Below are 18,864 nucleotides of genomic sequence, written 5' to 3' on the forward strand. Positions count from 1 at the left end.
AAATGGCACTGCAGGGGTGGAAATAACTTTAAAATTGCTAGTGTACTCCGGTACAGTGGAACATGTGAAATCACTTGCCCTGATAATTTTTTCACTATACGGCTGTTTTCTTGTTGATTTTTTAAATAAACAACATAATTAACATTGGAAAGTCAACTGGACGCCGGTACACTAGTGTGATATACAAATTTGCTTGCCCGACAGAAAAAAACACTGGACTCGGACGTCGGGCAATGGGTTATTTCCACCCCTGCACTGATTTTGAAAGATTCAGCATTATAGGCTTGATCATGCTAAAGACGGTGATCTATGTACCCAGTAGTAGCATTTTTCAGTAACTTTGGTAACTAAAAATAGCATTTACTTAAGATGGCATTTGTTTCAAGTGGTTGTGTCTGGGGCTAGCAATGGTGATCCCATTATTTCAGTGATCCCATTATTTCAGTGATCCCATTATTTCAGTGATCTCATTATTTCAGTGATCCCAGTGATCCCATTATTTCAGTGATCCCATTATTTTCAATATGGCAGAGAAAAGAATACGAAACTGTTGCTAAGGAAGGAGCTTGTGCACATCTTTACTAATAAGCCTAAAGGTATCCGGTATTCTGTATTGTAACCCAAATGAAGTGATCTTTCAGTGCATGTTCTAACACCTTCATCACACATGAGGAAGAAACTCTTTATCTGTGAGAATTTGTCCTTGTTGAGTCAGTATTGCTGTCACTTATGGAACATATCCACTTAATGTCAATAACTACCTCTACAAGAGTACTTGTGACCTAATACCCCTCAATTCTAAATGGTATAACAGGGAGTATCTACACACAATACGTAATAATATTACATAACTATTGACTGCCTACAACCAAAGTAGACCATCCTTTCACTAGCCGCTCTCTTGAAACACACCCATCATTCTTCAGTATAGTAAGCTGTGTAAGCTTCAAAACACATCCAACCATTTACATATATATGCTTTGTTATGGAATGAAGTATATTCAACTCTAAAATCCGAAGCTATCATTCAAAGGGACATAACTCTCATTACTCAATTACTCATTATACATAGATTACTCACAGATTGTTTTCTTTAATTTGGAAAACAGTTTCAACAATAACAAATCAAACTCCATAAGCAGTTTTCGATGGGAATTCTGATGGGAATTATAAGGAAGGGTTCAAGACATTTCTAGACATATTTTCCATCTTCCAAGTCCTTTTGAAGGTAGAATCTATATTCAAGGCAATTTATGAACAGTGCAACCCAGTCATTAATTACAAAGGATGGTACTGGCTAAATATGCCCATTCACTTGACCATGTGCTGAGATACTCGTTACTATATGTGTACCTGGACTGGAAACTGTCGACCCTCCAGGTACAGAACAGGTGCTTGGTTGAAGTAAGCAGAGAAGTGGTCCACGTCCATAGTGGCTGACATCACAATTATCTGAAAACCAAATCAATGGAGCTGCTTTGGTCAACTTACAGATATTATTTTTGCATATAATCTAGGGTTACACATACAACCATTCTTCTACTGTAGTGAGTGAATTTTGTTTAACGCCAGTCACAAATATTCCATGAATATCACAGGCAGCCCTTAAATAACTGAATAACATGTGCGAGAACAGAATGTGACTGATGAGCATGAGCAGTGATCTAAACTGTCAGCAAGTCTGACTGCCCAGTCCCTCATTAGTCAATTCTGACTGACTGAGTTTTGGATGACTAATATTTGAACATAAACGCTGGAGTCTTCAAAAATATTCCAGACAACATCAAGTGCAGGGGACACCAGAAATAAACAAGTTTTCACAAAACTTTGTACCCATGTGGGTTTCAAAGATTCGAACCAGGGTCGTTTGTGTTTGAGCGAAAAGTAGCGCTTTAACCACTAGGCTACCCCAATGCCCAGTCAATTTCTGAGGGACAGCTAATCTAAACTGTCAGCATGTCTGGCTGGTCCTGGATTAGTCAATGGACTACCTCTATGAATACCAATGGACACATTTGTATGAAGAAAAATCTGGGGCCCAACACATAAAAGTCTACTCAGATCAACAGAGTTTGTTTGTTTTGTTTTTTTCATCAAAGACCAAGGATTCAATGAGTGAAGACCATGGATACAATGTGCAAAGATAATTTTTGGTGACCCAAGTAACGGACATTACTGTATTAATGCTAAAGACGAAAAAGACTCACAGACACTCACAAACTATGACTATAATATAGGTATGGTTAATACCATTCAGGGGTGGAAATAACCCATTGCCTGACGCCCCAGTCCAGTGGTTTTTTCTGTCGGGCAAGCAAATTTGTATATCACACTGTACCAGTGTCCAGTTGACTTTCCAATATTAATTATGTTGTTTATTTAAAAAATCAACAAGAAAACGACCGGTATAGTGGAAAAATTATCAGGGGAAGTGATTTTACATGTGCCACTGTACTGGAGTACACTAGCAATCTTAAAGTTATTTCCACCCCTGAACAACCTACCTTCAATGGCTTCAACCCCTTCTTCTTTCTGTCTCTCTGAGCAGCTTTCACCACACCAAACAATACATCTGTGTGTATTGTTCTCTCATGAGCTTCGTCCAGGATCACAACAGTGTACCTGACCAATCAAACCACATACATATTAGACAGGGAGAGAACAGACTAGGGCGGATCCAGATTGGGGTGGAGTGTGCGCACTCCCCATTCTCCCTTGAAAAAAACTTTCCCTGAGGAGCATTTCCCCCTAACCTTTGGACTTCATGATTTATGTGCACCCCTCTTCTCAGAAAATCCTGGATCCACCTCTACAGATTAATGCTACATGCAAATATTCAGTGACACTATTGTATGTATGTCAGTATGAAACCCCTGGATGTCTAGTGCAACAAACAAACAGTTTGGATATGAAGTACATAAATAACAACAAAAAGACACAACATGTTGTCAGTTAACATTTCACACAGTCCACCACTCCAAATAGGACTTACTGACTGAGTTTGGTTTTACGCCGCTTTTAGCAATACTCCAGCAACATCACGGTGGGGGACACCAGAAATGGGCTTCACACATTGTACCCATGTGGGGATTCGAACCCGGGTCTTCGGCGTGACAAGCCAACACTTTTAACCACTAGGCTACCCCACCGCCCCTCCAAATAGAAATTGATAGAGATCTAGTTGAACATTACATAGGACATACATCTACTGGGCCCGGTTTCATTTCGAAATATGCATAAACAAACTTCTAAGATCAAATGTTTTTCTCTAAACTGGTTACCTGTTCATGAGTGGATCCAAGATGGCCTCTCTCAGAAGCATACCATCAGTCATGTACTTGATTTTCGTGCTATCTGTCGTCATATCATCAAACCTGACACAATAGCCTACCTATTGGGCAGAGGGAAGATATACATCAGTGTAGGTCAGAAACAGATGCGACAAATGTCTCCAGAGATATGACTGACTGAGTTTGGTCTTACGCCACTTTTAGCAATATTCCAGCAACATCACAGCGGAGGACACCAGAAATGGGGGGATTCGAACCCGGGTCTTCGGCGTGACGAGCCAACGCTTTAACCACTAGGCTACCCCACCGCCCCTCCAGGGATATGAACATACAGTAGGTGTGAGACCAGGGAAATATATCATAGACCATATTCTAAAGGGCTAGAAAATGTGGCTTTTTCCAAGTTATTTTGCAGACATATCCATCTTTAGCTATAACAGAGAGAAATCTGCCACTGAATGTTTTTAGTCAGCTACCAGTACTTACAATTTTCACACATAAAATGAAAGAAATATCATTATACATTATTACATTCAACATACACTGAGACAGAGGACTTCACACTTCTATATTCAACATACAGGACAGAGGATTTCCACACTTCTATATTCAACATACACTGAGACAGAGGACTTCACACTTCTATATTCAACATACACTGAGACAGAGGATTTCACACTTCTATATTCAACATACACTGAGACAGAGGATTTCACACTTCTATATTCAACATACACTGAGACTGAGGATTTCACACTTCTATATTCAACATACACTGAGACAGAGGATTTCACACTTCTATATTCAACATACACTGAGACAGAGGATTTCACACTTCTATATTCAACATACACTGAGACAGAGGATTTCACACTTCTATATTCAACATACACTGAGACAGAGGATTTCACACTTCTATATTCAACATACACTGAGACAGAGGACTTCACACTTCTATATTCAACATACACTGAGACAGAGAACTTCATACTTCTATATTCAACATACACTGTACGCACAGAGAATTTCACACTTCTATATTCAACATACACTGAGACAGAGGACTTCACACTTCTATATTCAACATATACTGAGACAGAGAACTTCACACTTCTATATTCAACATACACTGAGAGACAGAGGATTTCAAACTTCTATATTCAACATACACCAAGACGATGTTTTCTGCTGTTGCAGTTGACACATACCAGCTTTCCTACTTGACAGTTCTTCTCCTCCGCGACCCTCTGAGACACTGTGATGGCTGCCACTCGGCGAGGCTGAAGTCAATGAGCAAGTAATAGTTCAGAACAAGTAACAGAGGAAAACTATATGGCTCCATTTCTTCACCATATTATGACAAACATGGGGCACAGTGACCTATAGGTATAACCTGTCAAAACAGTTTCTCACTGGAGCCATTTGTTGTTTTGTCAGCAAGAAATGTGCGAGTTTCAACTAAGTGGTAATGGTACAGAACCCACATAAATCAGGGGTTTCTTCCGACATTAATTTGTTCTTTGTTTGTTTGTTGTTTTGCACCATACTCAGCAATAGTCCAGCTACATGGTGGCAGTCTGTAAATAATCAAGTCTGGGCCAGACAAACCAGTGATCAACAACATGAGCATCGATCTGTGCAATTACAATATGTCAACGAAATCAGTGAGCCTGACCATCCGATCCTTTTAGTTGCCTCAATTACAACATGCATGGGTTGCTGAAGGCCAAATCTGACATGGATCTTCATGGGTTCTGACATTAATGTGATAAAAACAGAGAATAGTAGTTATATGTTGCTTAACTTCATAGTATATTGAATCCCTTTGCATGTTCAGTGAATGGCCGAGTGTGGCCACAGTTGGCTTTATTGAATATTGCATAGGGGCCGTGGGGTAGCCTAATGGTTAAAGCGTTGGCTCGTCACACCGAAGACCCGGGTTCGAATCCCCATATGGGTACAATGTGTGAAGCCCACTTCTGGTGTCCCCCGCCGTGATGTTGCTGGAATATTGCTTAAAGCGGCGTAAGTCAGTCAGTCAGAATATTGCATAAGTATTGTATTGCCTGTTTACAATAAGTAACAGTAGAAAAATCAAGGTGGACTAATCAAACATCCCAATGGAGACCTATTCAGTTTCAGAATCCATATGGGGCTCTTCTGCGGAGACCTCATTGCACTGTATATGCACGGATTGAGAATCTGATGTCCAACACGGCGTAAAGAAATATTCCAGCTGTGTGAAGTGTGCCTGTACATAACCAAGTCTGGACCAGACATTCCAGTGATTGATATCATGAGCAACAATGGGAGTCTGGGAAAGAGTGAGTGAGTGAGTTTAGTTTTACGTCGCTTTTAGCAATATTCCAGCAATATCACGGCGGGGGACACCAGAAATGGGCTTCACACATTGTACCCATGTGGAGATTCGAACCCAGGTCTTCGGCATGACGAGCAACCGCTTTAACCACTGGGAAAGATGACACACTATCACCCATGTCTCTGAGTCTGACCACACAGCTGAAGGACCAGTCTGTCTCAGTCCCTGAACCACACTATGGGTATTGGTTGTTCAGGACCAGTAGTCTATTCGAGAAAACCCATTGGAGATGGATGTTTTGATTGACTACAGAACACCTACCTGAGTAACTGCAATGAGTTTGCCATGGTGTACACCACACTCGAGGAGATACTGCAAATAACAAATATGTCTCAATGGTGTGGCTGTGGTATATACAATACACCGAACAAAATATATCTACCAAGTTAGGTCCCAGTATAATACATATGATATAAAGATCGATAGTAAGATGACAATACAGCATCCACAGTATCCATATTGTAATTGTTAAGCTCTTGATGTGGAATCTATTTGTTACATATCTCAAAAGTCAATGCAGTATTACATGATATGATACACATTTCCATAGTAAAGTGAGGAATGTGATACATGTTAAAATACAATACATAAAAACTTGATTACACCATATTTGGGGTCATTATATGATGAACAAGAGAATGAAAAGAAACCTGTTTCTCAGTTATGTGTACTAAGTATTTGGGTTACTGGTAAAGTAAGGAAAGTTTTGCTTGAGGAACTATTGTGCATATGACGCATATACAATGACTGTTTATACAGTTATACATCATGGTACATAACCCCTGAAATATCATGGTATTGTTTTACATCAGTTCAGTACAATGTTATTGTGGCATGGTGTATCACAATGTTGGAAAATGTGGTGGATTGTTACAGCACTAGTCAGTAATGGCAGTAAAAATATATGGTAATGGCAGTATATATATATGGTATCTTGTATCACAGTGTAAACTTTTGATTGCGATATGTATTATATTAACCTCACTACTGAGATATATATCAGACTGTAACAATGTGTTAGATAATAACCCTTACTACCAACATATGTATTGGATATGAACCTTACTATTGATATGTATTATATCATTAACCTCACTACTGAGATATATATCAGACTGTAACAATGTGTTAGATAATAACCTTACTACCAACATATGTATTGGATATGAACCTTATTATTGATATGTATTATATTAACTTTCACTACTGAGAGATATATATCAGACTGTAACAATGTGTTAGATATATTACTACCAACATATGTATTGGATATGAACCTTACTATTGATATGTATTATATTAACCTCACTACTGAGATATATATCAGACTGTAACAATGTGTTAGATAATAACCTTACTACCAACATATGTATTGGATATGAACCTTACTATTGATCTATGTATTAGATAGTAACCTAACTACTGAGATATATATCAGACTGTAACAATGTGTTAGATAATAACCTTACTACCAACATATGTATTGGATATGAACCTTACTATTGATCTATGTATTAGATAGTAACCTCACCTCACTGAGATATATATCAGACTGTGGCTGTGTATTTAGATAATAACCTTTACTACCAACATATGTATTGGATATGAACCTTACTATTGATATGCATTATATTAACTCACTACTGAGATATATATCGAAGACTGTATCAATGTGTTAGATAATAACCTTACTACCAACATATGTATTGGATATGAACTCCATTATTGATATGTATCATATTAACCTCAATTACTGGGAGATATATATCAGACTGCAACATTAATGTTAGATAATACTTTTACTACCAACATATGTATTGGATATGAACCTTTACTATTGATATATGTATTAAGCATTAACCTCACTACCGAGGATATATATCAGACTGTAACAATGTGTTAGATAATAACCTTACTACCAACATATGTATTGGATATGAACCTTACTATTGATCTATGTATTAGATAGTAACCCAACTACTGAGATATATATCAGACTGTAACAATGTGTTAGATAATAAACCTTACTACCAACATATGTATTGGATATGAACCTTACTATTGATCTATGTATTGAATGGTAACCTAACTACTGAGATATATATCAGACTGTAACAATGTGTTAGATAATAACCTTACTACCAACATATGTATTGGATATGAACCTTACTATTGATCTATGTATTGTGATAGTAACCTAACTACTCGAGATATATATCAGACTGTAACAATGTGTTAGATAAATAACCTTACTACCAACATATGTATTGGATATGAACCTTACTATTGATCTATGTATTATATTAACCTCACTACTGAGATATATATCAGACTGTAACAATGTGTTAGATAATAACCTTACTACCAACATATGTATTGGATATGAACCTTACTATTGATATATGTATTATATTAACCTCACTACTGAGGGTATATATCAGACTGTAACAATGTGTTAGATAATAACCTTACTACCAACATATGTATTGGATATGAACCTTACTATTGATATGTATTAGATAGTAACCTCACTACTGAGATATATATCAGACTGTAACAATGTGTTAGATAATAACCTTACTACCAACATATGTATTGGATATGAACCTTACTATTGATATGTATTATATTAACCTCACTACTGAGATATATATCAGACTGTAACAATGTGTTAGATAATAACCTTACTACCAACATATGTATTGGATATGAACCTTACTATTGATATGTATTATATTAACCTCACTACTGAGATATATATCAGACTGTAACAATGTGTTAGATAATAACCTTACTACCAACATATGTATTGGATATGAACCTTACTATTGATATGTATTATATTAACCCTCACTACTGAGATATATATCAGACTGTAACAATGTGTTAGATAATAACCTTACTACCAACATATGTATTGGATATGAACCTTACTATTGATATGTATTATATTAACCTGACTACTGAGATATATATCAGACTGTAACAATGTGTTAGATAATAACCTTACTACCAACATATGTATTGGATATGAACCTTACTATTGATCTATGTATTAGATAGTAACCTAACTACTGAGATGTGTATGGTGACAGTATCTCAGTCTGTATGTATGGTATGTTCATGATGATAACAAAGCATACCAACACAGCTCTAACTGACACACTACAACACCACATGTAGTACCTGAGGTATTTGTGTTGTTTTGCCACTTCCTGTTTCCCGATAACAATGGCGCTATCATGTTTCCTCACTTCCTGTACAAAGGCGGAATGCAGGAAAGATTTAGGAGTTCTTTTTCGTTCTTCTCGCAAAATTGTTCACTTTGTCTTTGAGGCGGGACACTTGAAACTGTCAGTGAAAAGAACATGTGAGCCATTGATGTATATGTTTCAGTTTGAATACTGCATCTTAACAAAGACAGTCTTGAGTACAAAGTTAGCTGATCCTTCTAACAATACCACGACACTGCACTGCAAATTGTGATCACCACTTTCACTCCCTAGTTACCAGAAATGAATGTGTGTTGTTTCATGCACTTGAGTCAGCAATAATCCAGAAATATGATGATGGTCTGCGAACCCATGAAGGTCCAGGTTAGAATATTGATCTTCAGTAACCAATGCTTGTCATAAGAGGCTGACTAACAGGATCGGGTGGTCAGGCTTTCGCTGACTTCGGTTGACCGCGTCATCGGTTCCCAATTGCGCAGATCGATGCTCAAGCTGTTGATCACTGGATTGTCTGGTCCAGATTTGATTGTTTACAGACGCCGCCATATAGCTGGAAAATTGCTGAGTGCTGCTTAAAACTAAACTCATTCACTCACTCACTGATGGTGTGCAAATAATGGAGTTTGGGATGGGCAATCCAGTAATTGACATCATTAGCATCTACACAACTGGCATTTGATGATGCATGTCAACCAAATCAGCCACCTTGGAACACTCGATTATGTTAGCTGTCTCTAATGACAAGCATGGGCTGCTGACAACCATTAAGACACCAAATTGACTGACTGACTGAGTTTAGTTTTACGCCACTTTTAGCAATATTCCAGCAACATCACGGCAGGGGACACCAGAAATGGGCTTCACATATTGTACCCATGTGGGGATTCGAACCTGGGTCCTCGGCGTGACGAGCCAACGCTTTAACCACTAGGCTACCCTACCGCCACACACCAAATTGAGATGGTTCCAGTACAGGATACAACATAGAATTTTAACTACCAATACATTTCTTTAAAAAATTAAAATAAAAGATTCTGACTTATGTTCATTCTGTAATGAAGAAAAGGAATCTATTTGTCACTTGTTATGGGAATGGGAATTTGTGCAAACCTTTAGGTCAAACTTTTTATCATGGTTAACAGAAGGTTGTGACCACATCCATGATCTTAATCTCACTATGGAACTGATAATGTTTGGCTGTAAGAAAAAAAATTTGTCTGACTGTTTTGGCTTGTTCATATTATTGGGAAAATATTACTTGTACAAATGCAAGCTCAATTCTGTTTCACCAAATATTACTCAGTTCAGAAGTGAGTTAAGATTGAGATATAATATTGAAAAATGTATTTTCTTTAACAAAGCGCTGAATTTTATTGAAATGGCTCTTATATCATGGATTGTTCAAAGGCGACTGAATTAATTATGTTCCTAATATGTTTGATAATTAAAAATAATCTTGTATTTGTGTGAATGGTGAGTGAATGGATTGTCTTGTTTCGTAAAATTTCCACCTGTATCCCATTAAATTACTGTATATCTTCGAACTGAGCTGTCCCCTGGCTGCTTAGTTTTGACTGTAACAAGGGATTCAGAAATAAAATTTAAATTACTGAAAAAAGAAAACCATTAATTTTCTAACAAGGATCTACATCAGTTAATAGGGACCTGATAGAGTGCCTCTAATGACGTAAACTACGCGGGTTGTTAGAAGACCAGCTCTAACCAAGATTTGCACTGGGTCAGGAAAATATTATCATTTTAGAGAACTTGTAAGAAATAATCTTATTTTACAGTTAAACTTTAGCCTCTTGCTTGGCGGCTGTTCATCCATCATCCTCATAGCACTTCTGTGAAGGTCTCAACTGAAAATACATATGTAAACATGAGCTGCTCCTAGCTGGTCAGAACTAACAGAAAATACATATGTAAACATGAGCTGCTCCTAGCTGGTCAGAACAACAGAAAATACATGTATGTAAACATGAGCTGCCCCTAGCTGGTCAGAACAACAGAAAATACATATGTAAGCATGAGGCTGCTCCTAGCTGGTCAGGAACAACTGAAAATACATATGTAAGAAACATGAGCTGCTCCTAGCAGGTCAGAACAACAGAAAATACATATGTAAACATGAGCTGCTCCTAGCTGGTCAGAACAACAGAAAATACATATGTAAACATGAGCTGCTCCTAGCTGGTCAGAACAACAGAAAATACATATGTAAACATGAGGCTGCTCTAGCTGAGGTCGGAACAACAGAAAATACATATGTAAACATGGGCTGCTCCTAGCAGGTCAGGAACAACAGAAAATACATATGTAAGAAACATGAGCTGCTCCTAGCTGGTCAGAACAACAGAAAATACATATGTAAACATGAGCTGCTCCCTAGCTGGTCAGAACAACAGAAAATACATATGTAAACATGAGCTGCTCCTAGCTGGTCAGAACAACAGAAAATACATGTATGTAAACATAGGCTGCTCCTAGCAGGTCAGGAACAACAGAAAATACATATGTAAACATGGGCTACTCCTAGCAGGTCAGAACAACAGAGAAAATACATATGTAAACATGAGCTGCTCCTAGCAGGTCAGAACAACAGAAAATACATATGTAAACATGAGCTGCTCCTAGCTGGTCAAGAACAACAGAAAATACATATGATCTTACTTACCATGATCGCCTAGACTGACTGACTAAGTTTTGGTTTTATGTAAACTTAGCAATATTCCAGCAACATCACGGCGAGGGGACACAAGAAATGGGCTTTTACATTGTACCCATGTGGGGATTCGAACCTGGGTCTTGATTGACGAGGCCAACACTTTAACCACTAGGCTACCCCACACCCTGATGACTGAGAGGTTACACATCTAACATCTGTAAGACCAAGGCCTCCTTATTGTGTAATTTATATCATTCTTATATCATAACTATTTAAGAATTTTAAACAGCACATTGATCAAGAGTGAAATGAAGTATTGCCTCAATGGTGTGTGATATCCGGCTCCTCAAATTATGGATCTTCGCGGTTAGGCTGAACCATTTGATCTATGATGACTTTGTTTTCTAAAAAACATGAGGTCATATGAAAAAAATATATATTGTGGTTCGATTACCTCTCTTTAAACTCTACGGTAGGTAGGTAGGATTTGTTTACTGGTATAACATCTTTTTAGAAGTAAAAGTACAAACTAATAAGACATCATGTATGCGACTTTCTCTATCAGAATGACCAATGTCTGTCAGTGCCAGGGAAAAACAATGGTATCTGAAAGCTTCTTTCATTCCACACTGCTTAAAAATAGGGTAGGCACCAGAATTCAAAGAATTCGGTTGGGCAATCGGAATCACATTTTTTTCTTAGGGCTCAGATTGCCCAGTGTGGGCAAAGGCACCAGAATTTGTTGAGCAGACTGACATCCCTTAAGCACCCTAGAAACCTTTGACTGGGGTTTAAAATCCCAGTCCACTGATTTGTCAGTACCATTACCCATCCTTGTAGACATACCTTGGGCTCTCCGCATACATTACACTGATGAACAGCAATGGGAAACAACTTGAAACCATAATTAACATGATTGGAGTTGGGAGTGTTGGTGGGTCTGTGTGTGTGTTGGGGGGTTTTATACTTGTGAGTTGCTTTAACACAAATTTGAAAAATATTTTGGGTCATATCATCTCTGGGTGTTATCCCAAAACTGGCAGTCTCAGATGACGTAATTAAGGAGGTGTTATAATTAATTCACTGCCAGAAATGGGACATACAGAAATTGTGCACTGCCAGAACTTGGGACAACTACCATCACTACAAATATTCAACCCAGGACTAATTGGTCTGTGTGAAAATGAAATTGGGTCTGTCACCTTAATGGGGGAAGAAAGCCAGAAAAAGATGCAGGTTTTTTATGATATTAACCACTTTGTTGGTTCCCCACTTGGTATGGTGCTCACAAACTAAATGTCACTTAATGAATCAGGGGATCTGTAGCCATAAGATTCAGGAACACTAAAGGGATGCAACTCTGCAAGGCAACATTGTGGGACCCTGAAATGACTGGAGCTGGCCCATGCGTATGGTGCATGACAACCAGTTGTTCAGCAATGTAATCCTTATTACGTCATATTACTTCCAAGTTCCCTGAGGAATATACAAGGCCAAACAAGAACTTCAACATTATGTATCCAGGTGAGGTAATGTTAATGTAAAGATACCACTGATTTTAAGAAAATTAGAAAACCCAGAAAAATAAGTAAACCCATTTCTAAAACCATTTACTCCCACATCTGGTCTGCCAAGGGTTATTTAGTTCAGAATCATTAATAACACCCTGGTTGATATTTGCGACATATGAAAATATTCAGTACATTGTATGATTTCCGCATTTATATTATTGACAATTGCCTCTCCTAGGGGCTTGTGCTATTGATAACATTCAAGCCATGTATGACCTCAGAAATTATTATTATTGTTATTATTAAACACTGCGCCTCTGTGTTATCGAAGCAATCTTCCTGATGTACCTCGTTCTTCATGATTTGATATATATACAAAACTAGGTTCAGCAGTGAACTATTTTCAAGATCCATTTATTCATGCGTATTATCATACTATAAACAGGGTAAGTTCTGAAGTTAAACTTTGTTTTAAGATGCAGTTTCTAAGAGGCTACAGAACTGGAGGTAGAAGAGGTATGTCATGAACATCCATTATCACAATGTGTGTGTTTCTGTATCATGAATATGATAATAGCATTTAATAGGAATACAAAACTTGTATTATGCTTGAAAAGGAAAAACTATGGAATAGTTTTTATTCTTGATAAGTGACATTTCCACAACATGGAAAAATGTCACGCTAGCTTATTATCCCTTTGTATTTTCTGTGATGTCCAATGGAAACTCTGACACTCCGTATTAGTAGCCAATATCTTGCCTTGCAACATTGTAATTTTGTTTCATATTCCCCCACTAAACAATTTTTAGGTTAAACTGTAAATAACTTCCTGAGTTTAGCCGATTTTATTTTAACATGAGAACATGCATCTATAAATCTAAGGTTGAATCTCTGAATATATCAAACTGACATCGATCTTTCAGTCGTGTGAGCCGCGTGCAATAAGTTACACACTTATCAGGGGAATACATACTGTTCGTGGTCTTGACTACCAGCTGAGCTGCATGACTGGAATGGAGTTAGACGCCTTGTGTGCTCTTCTTGGCGCATTTGGCGCCTGACTCTGGTGGGGTGTGGATGTTCGAGACTCTGTGATGGGACTCAACCCAACAAAAGTACTAGAATCTGAATCCCCCACGAGAAAGTGTAATTCCAAAATAAGCAATGTGCGTTACATTTGACCACTTTCTTAAAATGACATTGTGTATCAAAATGATGTTCACTAAGCATGTACATACAGCAATTGTAAGGAATGTCCTTTTATGGACTACTCATTAATCAAATGTATCTGCTGTCAAAATTGTAGTTTTATCTGCTATATCATACAATAATGTACAACTAACAGTAACTGATATTTTGGAAATGAAATTAGGTTTGGACATAGTTCTACCCAACACGCTACCTATTTGATTTAGAAACTAGAAACTGATTGCAGATTGCACAGAAATGTGATATGGCTCAAGTAACAGACATGTAAAAACTTTCTTTATCAGACACCTTTCTTCATCATTTTTTAAAGCATTAGATTTTTAACAAAGATGTGATCATGAACTAATATTGCCATGTATTGTGTGCAAACAGCACGCAGCATTATAAGAACACAGAGTGTGAAGATTGTCATATCGGGACAGATTGTGTTTCCCGATATCGGATATGATCTGCGATAGCTTACTCCTGTCAAAAAATGTCTTTCCAACAAGCCGGGTCTACAACTGTTAGCAGGTAATAATAGTTTGAAAAGTGTATTACAATGTTATGGGCTAGAATGATATCTTTACCGGGCGCAGCCCGCTGCTTCCTTTTACGATCCTTAGGGTTATTAGGGTTTAGGTTAGGCACCTTTACGATCCTTAGGGTTAGCACCACTTATTCAGGGTTAGGCACCCTTTACTATCCTTGGGGTTAGCAGGCCCTTTACGATCCTTAGGGTTAGGTGTACCCTTTACGATCCTTAGGTTAGGGTAAGGGTTAGGTTAGGGAACCCCAGCAGCGCTAATTAATCTGAAAAAGTGCGCGTGGTAAAGTGCAGTACTCCCATGTTATGTCTCTGGTCATTATTGACGAATGAATTAAGCATGTCAACAAAAGTAGTTTACACCCCATGAACTGTTCCCTTAGAACAAACGCACGTGTTCACGTTTACGCCATATTGATAAAACGCCACTACTTTCGATATTGCCAACAAAAATTACTTTGATAAAATAGTTATTGCAGGCAAATCTGTCGACACAAAGCATCTACCAACAAAAACAATGACAACTTATTGATCATCGATTTTGTGAGTTTCCAGGGAAGGTGAGCTCTCAGTTGCCCAATCGCCGATAGAATTCTTGGTACTGAGAAACACTAGGCTCAGCTTGCTGAATCAAATATTCTCGGCATTAATTAATCACAACTCCACCGCCATTGTCTGCCAACCGAAAATTGTATCATGAATACGCCCATATCAATAAAGTGCTAAAATACCGTTTAGCCTAATTACAGGGACAATATCTCACGGGGCAGCATATAGACAGTTTACTTCCAGACCGTAGACAGGATGCCAATAGACAAATGGGACAGGCGTGTGAGTACTCGTATGTTCTTTCCAAAAGTTATCGTTCTTCGTTTGTTCAATTGTTTTGGCGATATCTTATCTCTATTTGGGCCAAGGGCTAAGGAAATAGAGTTTGTTTTCTCCGTATACTGACAAGACGCATGCCAACTTCATGACTTGAACAAGAAAGCAATCACATTTTGTACCCAGTTGAGAGTTACATTTTGTTCTGTATCAGATCCGGTTATTAGAGGATGGTCAGTGCTCTGTTAATGTTTTAAAATTATGTATATTAATTCCCGAAAAACGTTTGGAGCAGGAGAATCGACAAAGAAGCCACGTAAATTTATTGTAATGTGTCATATAATAAAAACCCGCCAAGTTAACATGGAGCAATGTTAGGAACATACAATGTCTGAAAGTGTGGTCCAATTGAGAAACGGGGTATCCCAAAGTAGCGGCTCTCTTTGAAACACACCCATCATTCTTCAGTGCAGTAAGCTGTGAAAGCTCAAAACACATCCAACCATTTACATATATATGCTTTGTTATGGAATGAAGTATATTCAACTCCAAAATCCGAAGCTATCATTCAAAGGGACATAACTCTCATTACTCATTATACATAGATTACTCACAGATTTTTTCTTTAAATTTGGAAAACAGTTTCAACAATAACAAAATCAAACTCCATAAGCAGTTTTCGATGGGAATTCTGATGGGAAATATAAAGGAAGGTTCAAGACATTTCTAGACATATGTTCCATCTTCCAAGTCCTTTTGAAGGTAGAATCTATATTCAAGGCAATTTATGAACAGTGCAACCCAGTCATTAATTACAAAGGATGGTACTGGCTAAATATGCCCATTCACTTGACCATGTGTTGAGATACTCGTTACTATATGTGTACCTGGACTGGAAACTGTCGACCCTCCAGGTACAGAACAGGTGCTTGGTTGAAGTAAGCAGAGAAGTGGTCCACGTCCATAGTGGCTGACATCACAATTATCTGAAAACAAAATCAATGGAGCTGCTTGGTCAACTTACAGATACTTGCATATAATCTAGGGTTACACATACAACCATTCTTCTACTGTAGTGAGTGAATGTTGTTTAACGCCAGTCAGAAATATTCCATGAATATCACAGACGCCCTTACATAACTGAATAACATGTACGAGAACAGAATGTGACTGAGAGCATGAGCAGTGATCTAAACTAGTGTTGGGAATTGGTTGAAATCTCACAATTGATGATTGCTTCATTACCAACGAACAATCATCGAAAAAAATTGGTTAGCATCTTTTTTCAGATTTTCCTATCCAGGTCGTTATTGCAGATATGTATAACATGGTGCAACTTGCTACTTTAAAGTGATGACTAATATATCATGAACATAAACTTCCAAGAGTCTTCAAGAAATATTCAGTCATGACTTTAGTGTGAGTTTTCTAAGAATTAAACAAGTTTGCAGTCTCAACAACTTTGAAGATATGTTCCATCGTCAAGTGTTTCAAAGATTAAAACAGCAGTTCCAAAATCGTTTGTGTTTGATTATGAGAAAATGTGATCGATTGCTTGGTTGTTCGGTCACTGCGACCAATCTTCGATTATTTCAATTAATCGGAACACCACTAATCTAAACTGTCAGCATGTCTCACTGCCCAGTCCTCATTAGTCAGATCTGAGGGACAGCTAGGAGACTTGCCTGACCCTGGAATACCAATGGACTACCTCTATGACAAATTTGTATGAAGAAAAATCTGGGGCCCAACACATAAAAGTCTACTCAGATCAACAGAGTTTGTTTGTTTTGTTTTTTTCATCAAAGACCAAGGATTCAATGAGTGAAGACCATGGATACAATGTGCAAAGATAAATTTTTTTGGTGACCCAAGTAACGGACATTACTGTATTAATGCTAAAGACGAAAAAGACTCACAGACACTCACAAACTATGACTATAATATAGGTATGGTTAAAACCATTCAGGGTGGAAATAACCCATTGCCCGGCGCGTCGTCGAGTCCAGTGTTTTTTTTCTGTCAGGCAAGCAAATTTGTATATCACACTGTACGGTGTGTCAGTTGACTTTCCAATATTAATTATGTTGTTTTATTAAAAAAATCAACAAGAAAACGGACCGGTATAGTGGAAAAATTATCAGGGGAAGTGATTTTACATGTGCCACTGTACTGGAGTACACTAGCAATCTTAAAGTTATTTCCACCCCTGAACAACCTACCTTCAATGGCTTCAACCCCTTCTTCTTTCTGTCTCTCTGAGCAGCTTTCACCACACCAAACAATACATCTGTGTGTATTGTTCTCTCATGAGCTTCGTCCAGGATCACAACAGTGTACCTGACCAATCAAACCACATACATATTAGACAGGGAGAGAACAGACTAGGAGCGGATCCAGATGGAGGTGGAGGTGTGCGCACTCCCCTTCTCCCTTGAAAAAAACTTTCCCTGAGGAGCATTTCCCCCTAACCTTTGGACTTCATGATTTATGTGCACCCCTCTTCTCACAAAATCCTGGATCCACCTCTACAGATTAATGCTACATGCAAATATTCAGTGACACTATTGTATGTATGTCAGTATGAAACCCCTGGATGTCTAGTGCAACAAACAAACAGTTTGGATATGAAGTACATAAATAACAACAAAAAGACACAACATGTTGTCAGTTAACATTCATTTCACACAGTCCACCACTCCAAATAGGACTTGACTGACTGAGTTTGGTTTCACGCCACTTTTAGCAATATTCCAGCAAGATCAATGTGGGGACAACCAGAAATGGGCTTCACACATTGTACCCATGTGGGGATTCGAACCGGGTCTTCGGTGACAAGCCAACGCTTTAACCACTCAGGCTACCCACCGCCTCAAATAGAAATTGATAGAGATCTAGTTGAACATTACATAGGAGATACATCCTACTGGGCCGGTTTCATTTCAAAATATGCATAAACAAACTTCTAAGATGAAATGTTTTTCTCTAAACTGGTTACCTGTTCATGAGTGGATCCAAGATGGCCTCTCTCAGAAGCATACCATCTGTCATGTACTTGATTTTCGTGCTATCTGTCGTCATATCGTCAAACCTGACACAGTAGCCTACCTATTGGGCAGAGGGAAGATATACATCAGTGTAGGTCAGAAACAGATCGACAAATGTCTCCAGAGATAAGGACTGACTGAGTTTGGTTCTTTACCAGCTTTAGTAATATTCCA

At 38.1% G+C, this 18,864-nt stretch overlaps 1 protein-coding gene across 1 annotated transcript in view; it reads right to left on the reverse strand.

Annotated features, from left to right (window-relative positions):
* Window positions 1–18,864, reverse strand: part of LOC124286555 (ATP-dependent RNA helicase DHX33-like) — an 80,982-nt gene that overhangs the window by 49,504 nt on the left and 12,614 nt on the right. Inside the window, 3 exon segments of the mRNA XM_046722925.1 lie at window positions 16,531–16,629; window positions 17,866–17,983; window positions 18,642–18,751. Of these exon segments, the coding sequence (XP_046578881.1) occupies window positions 16,531–16,629; window positions 17,866–17,983; window positions 18,642–18,751 (327 nt within the window).

This window comes from Haliotis rubra, unplaced genomic scaffold, assembly GCF_003918875.1.
Source record: "Haliotis rubra isolate DU_JTF1 unplaced genomic scaffold, ASM391887v1 Scf386, whole genome shotgun sequence".
Lineage (NCBI taxonomy): Eukaryota > Metazoa > Mollusca > Gastropoda > Lepetellida > Haliotidae > Haliotis > Haliotis rubra.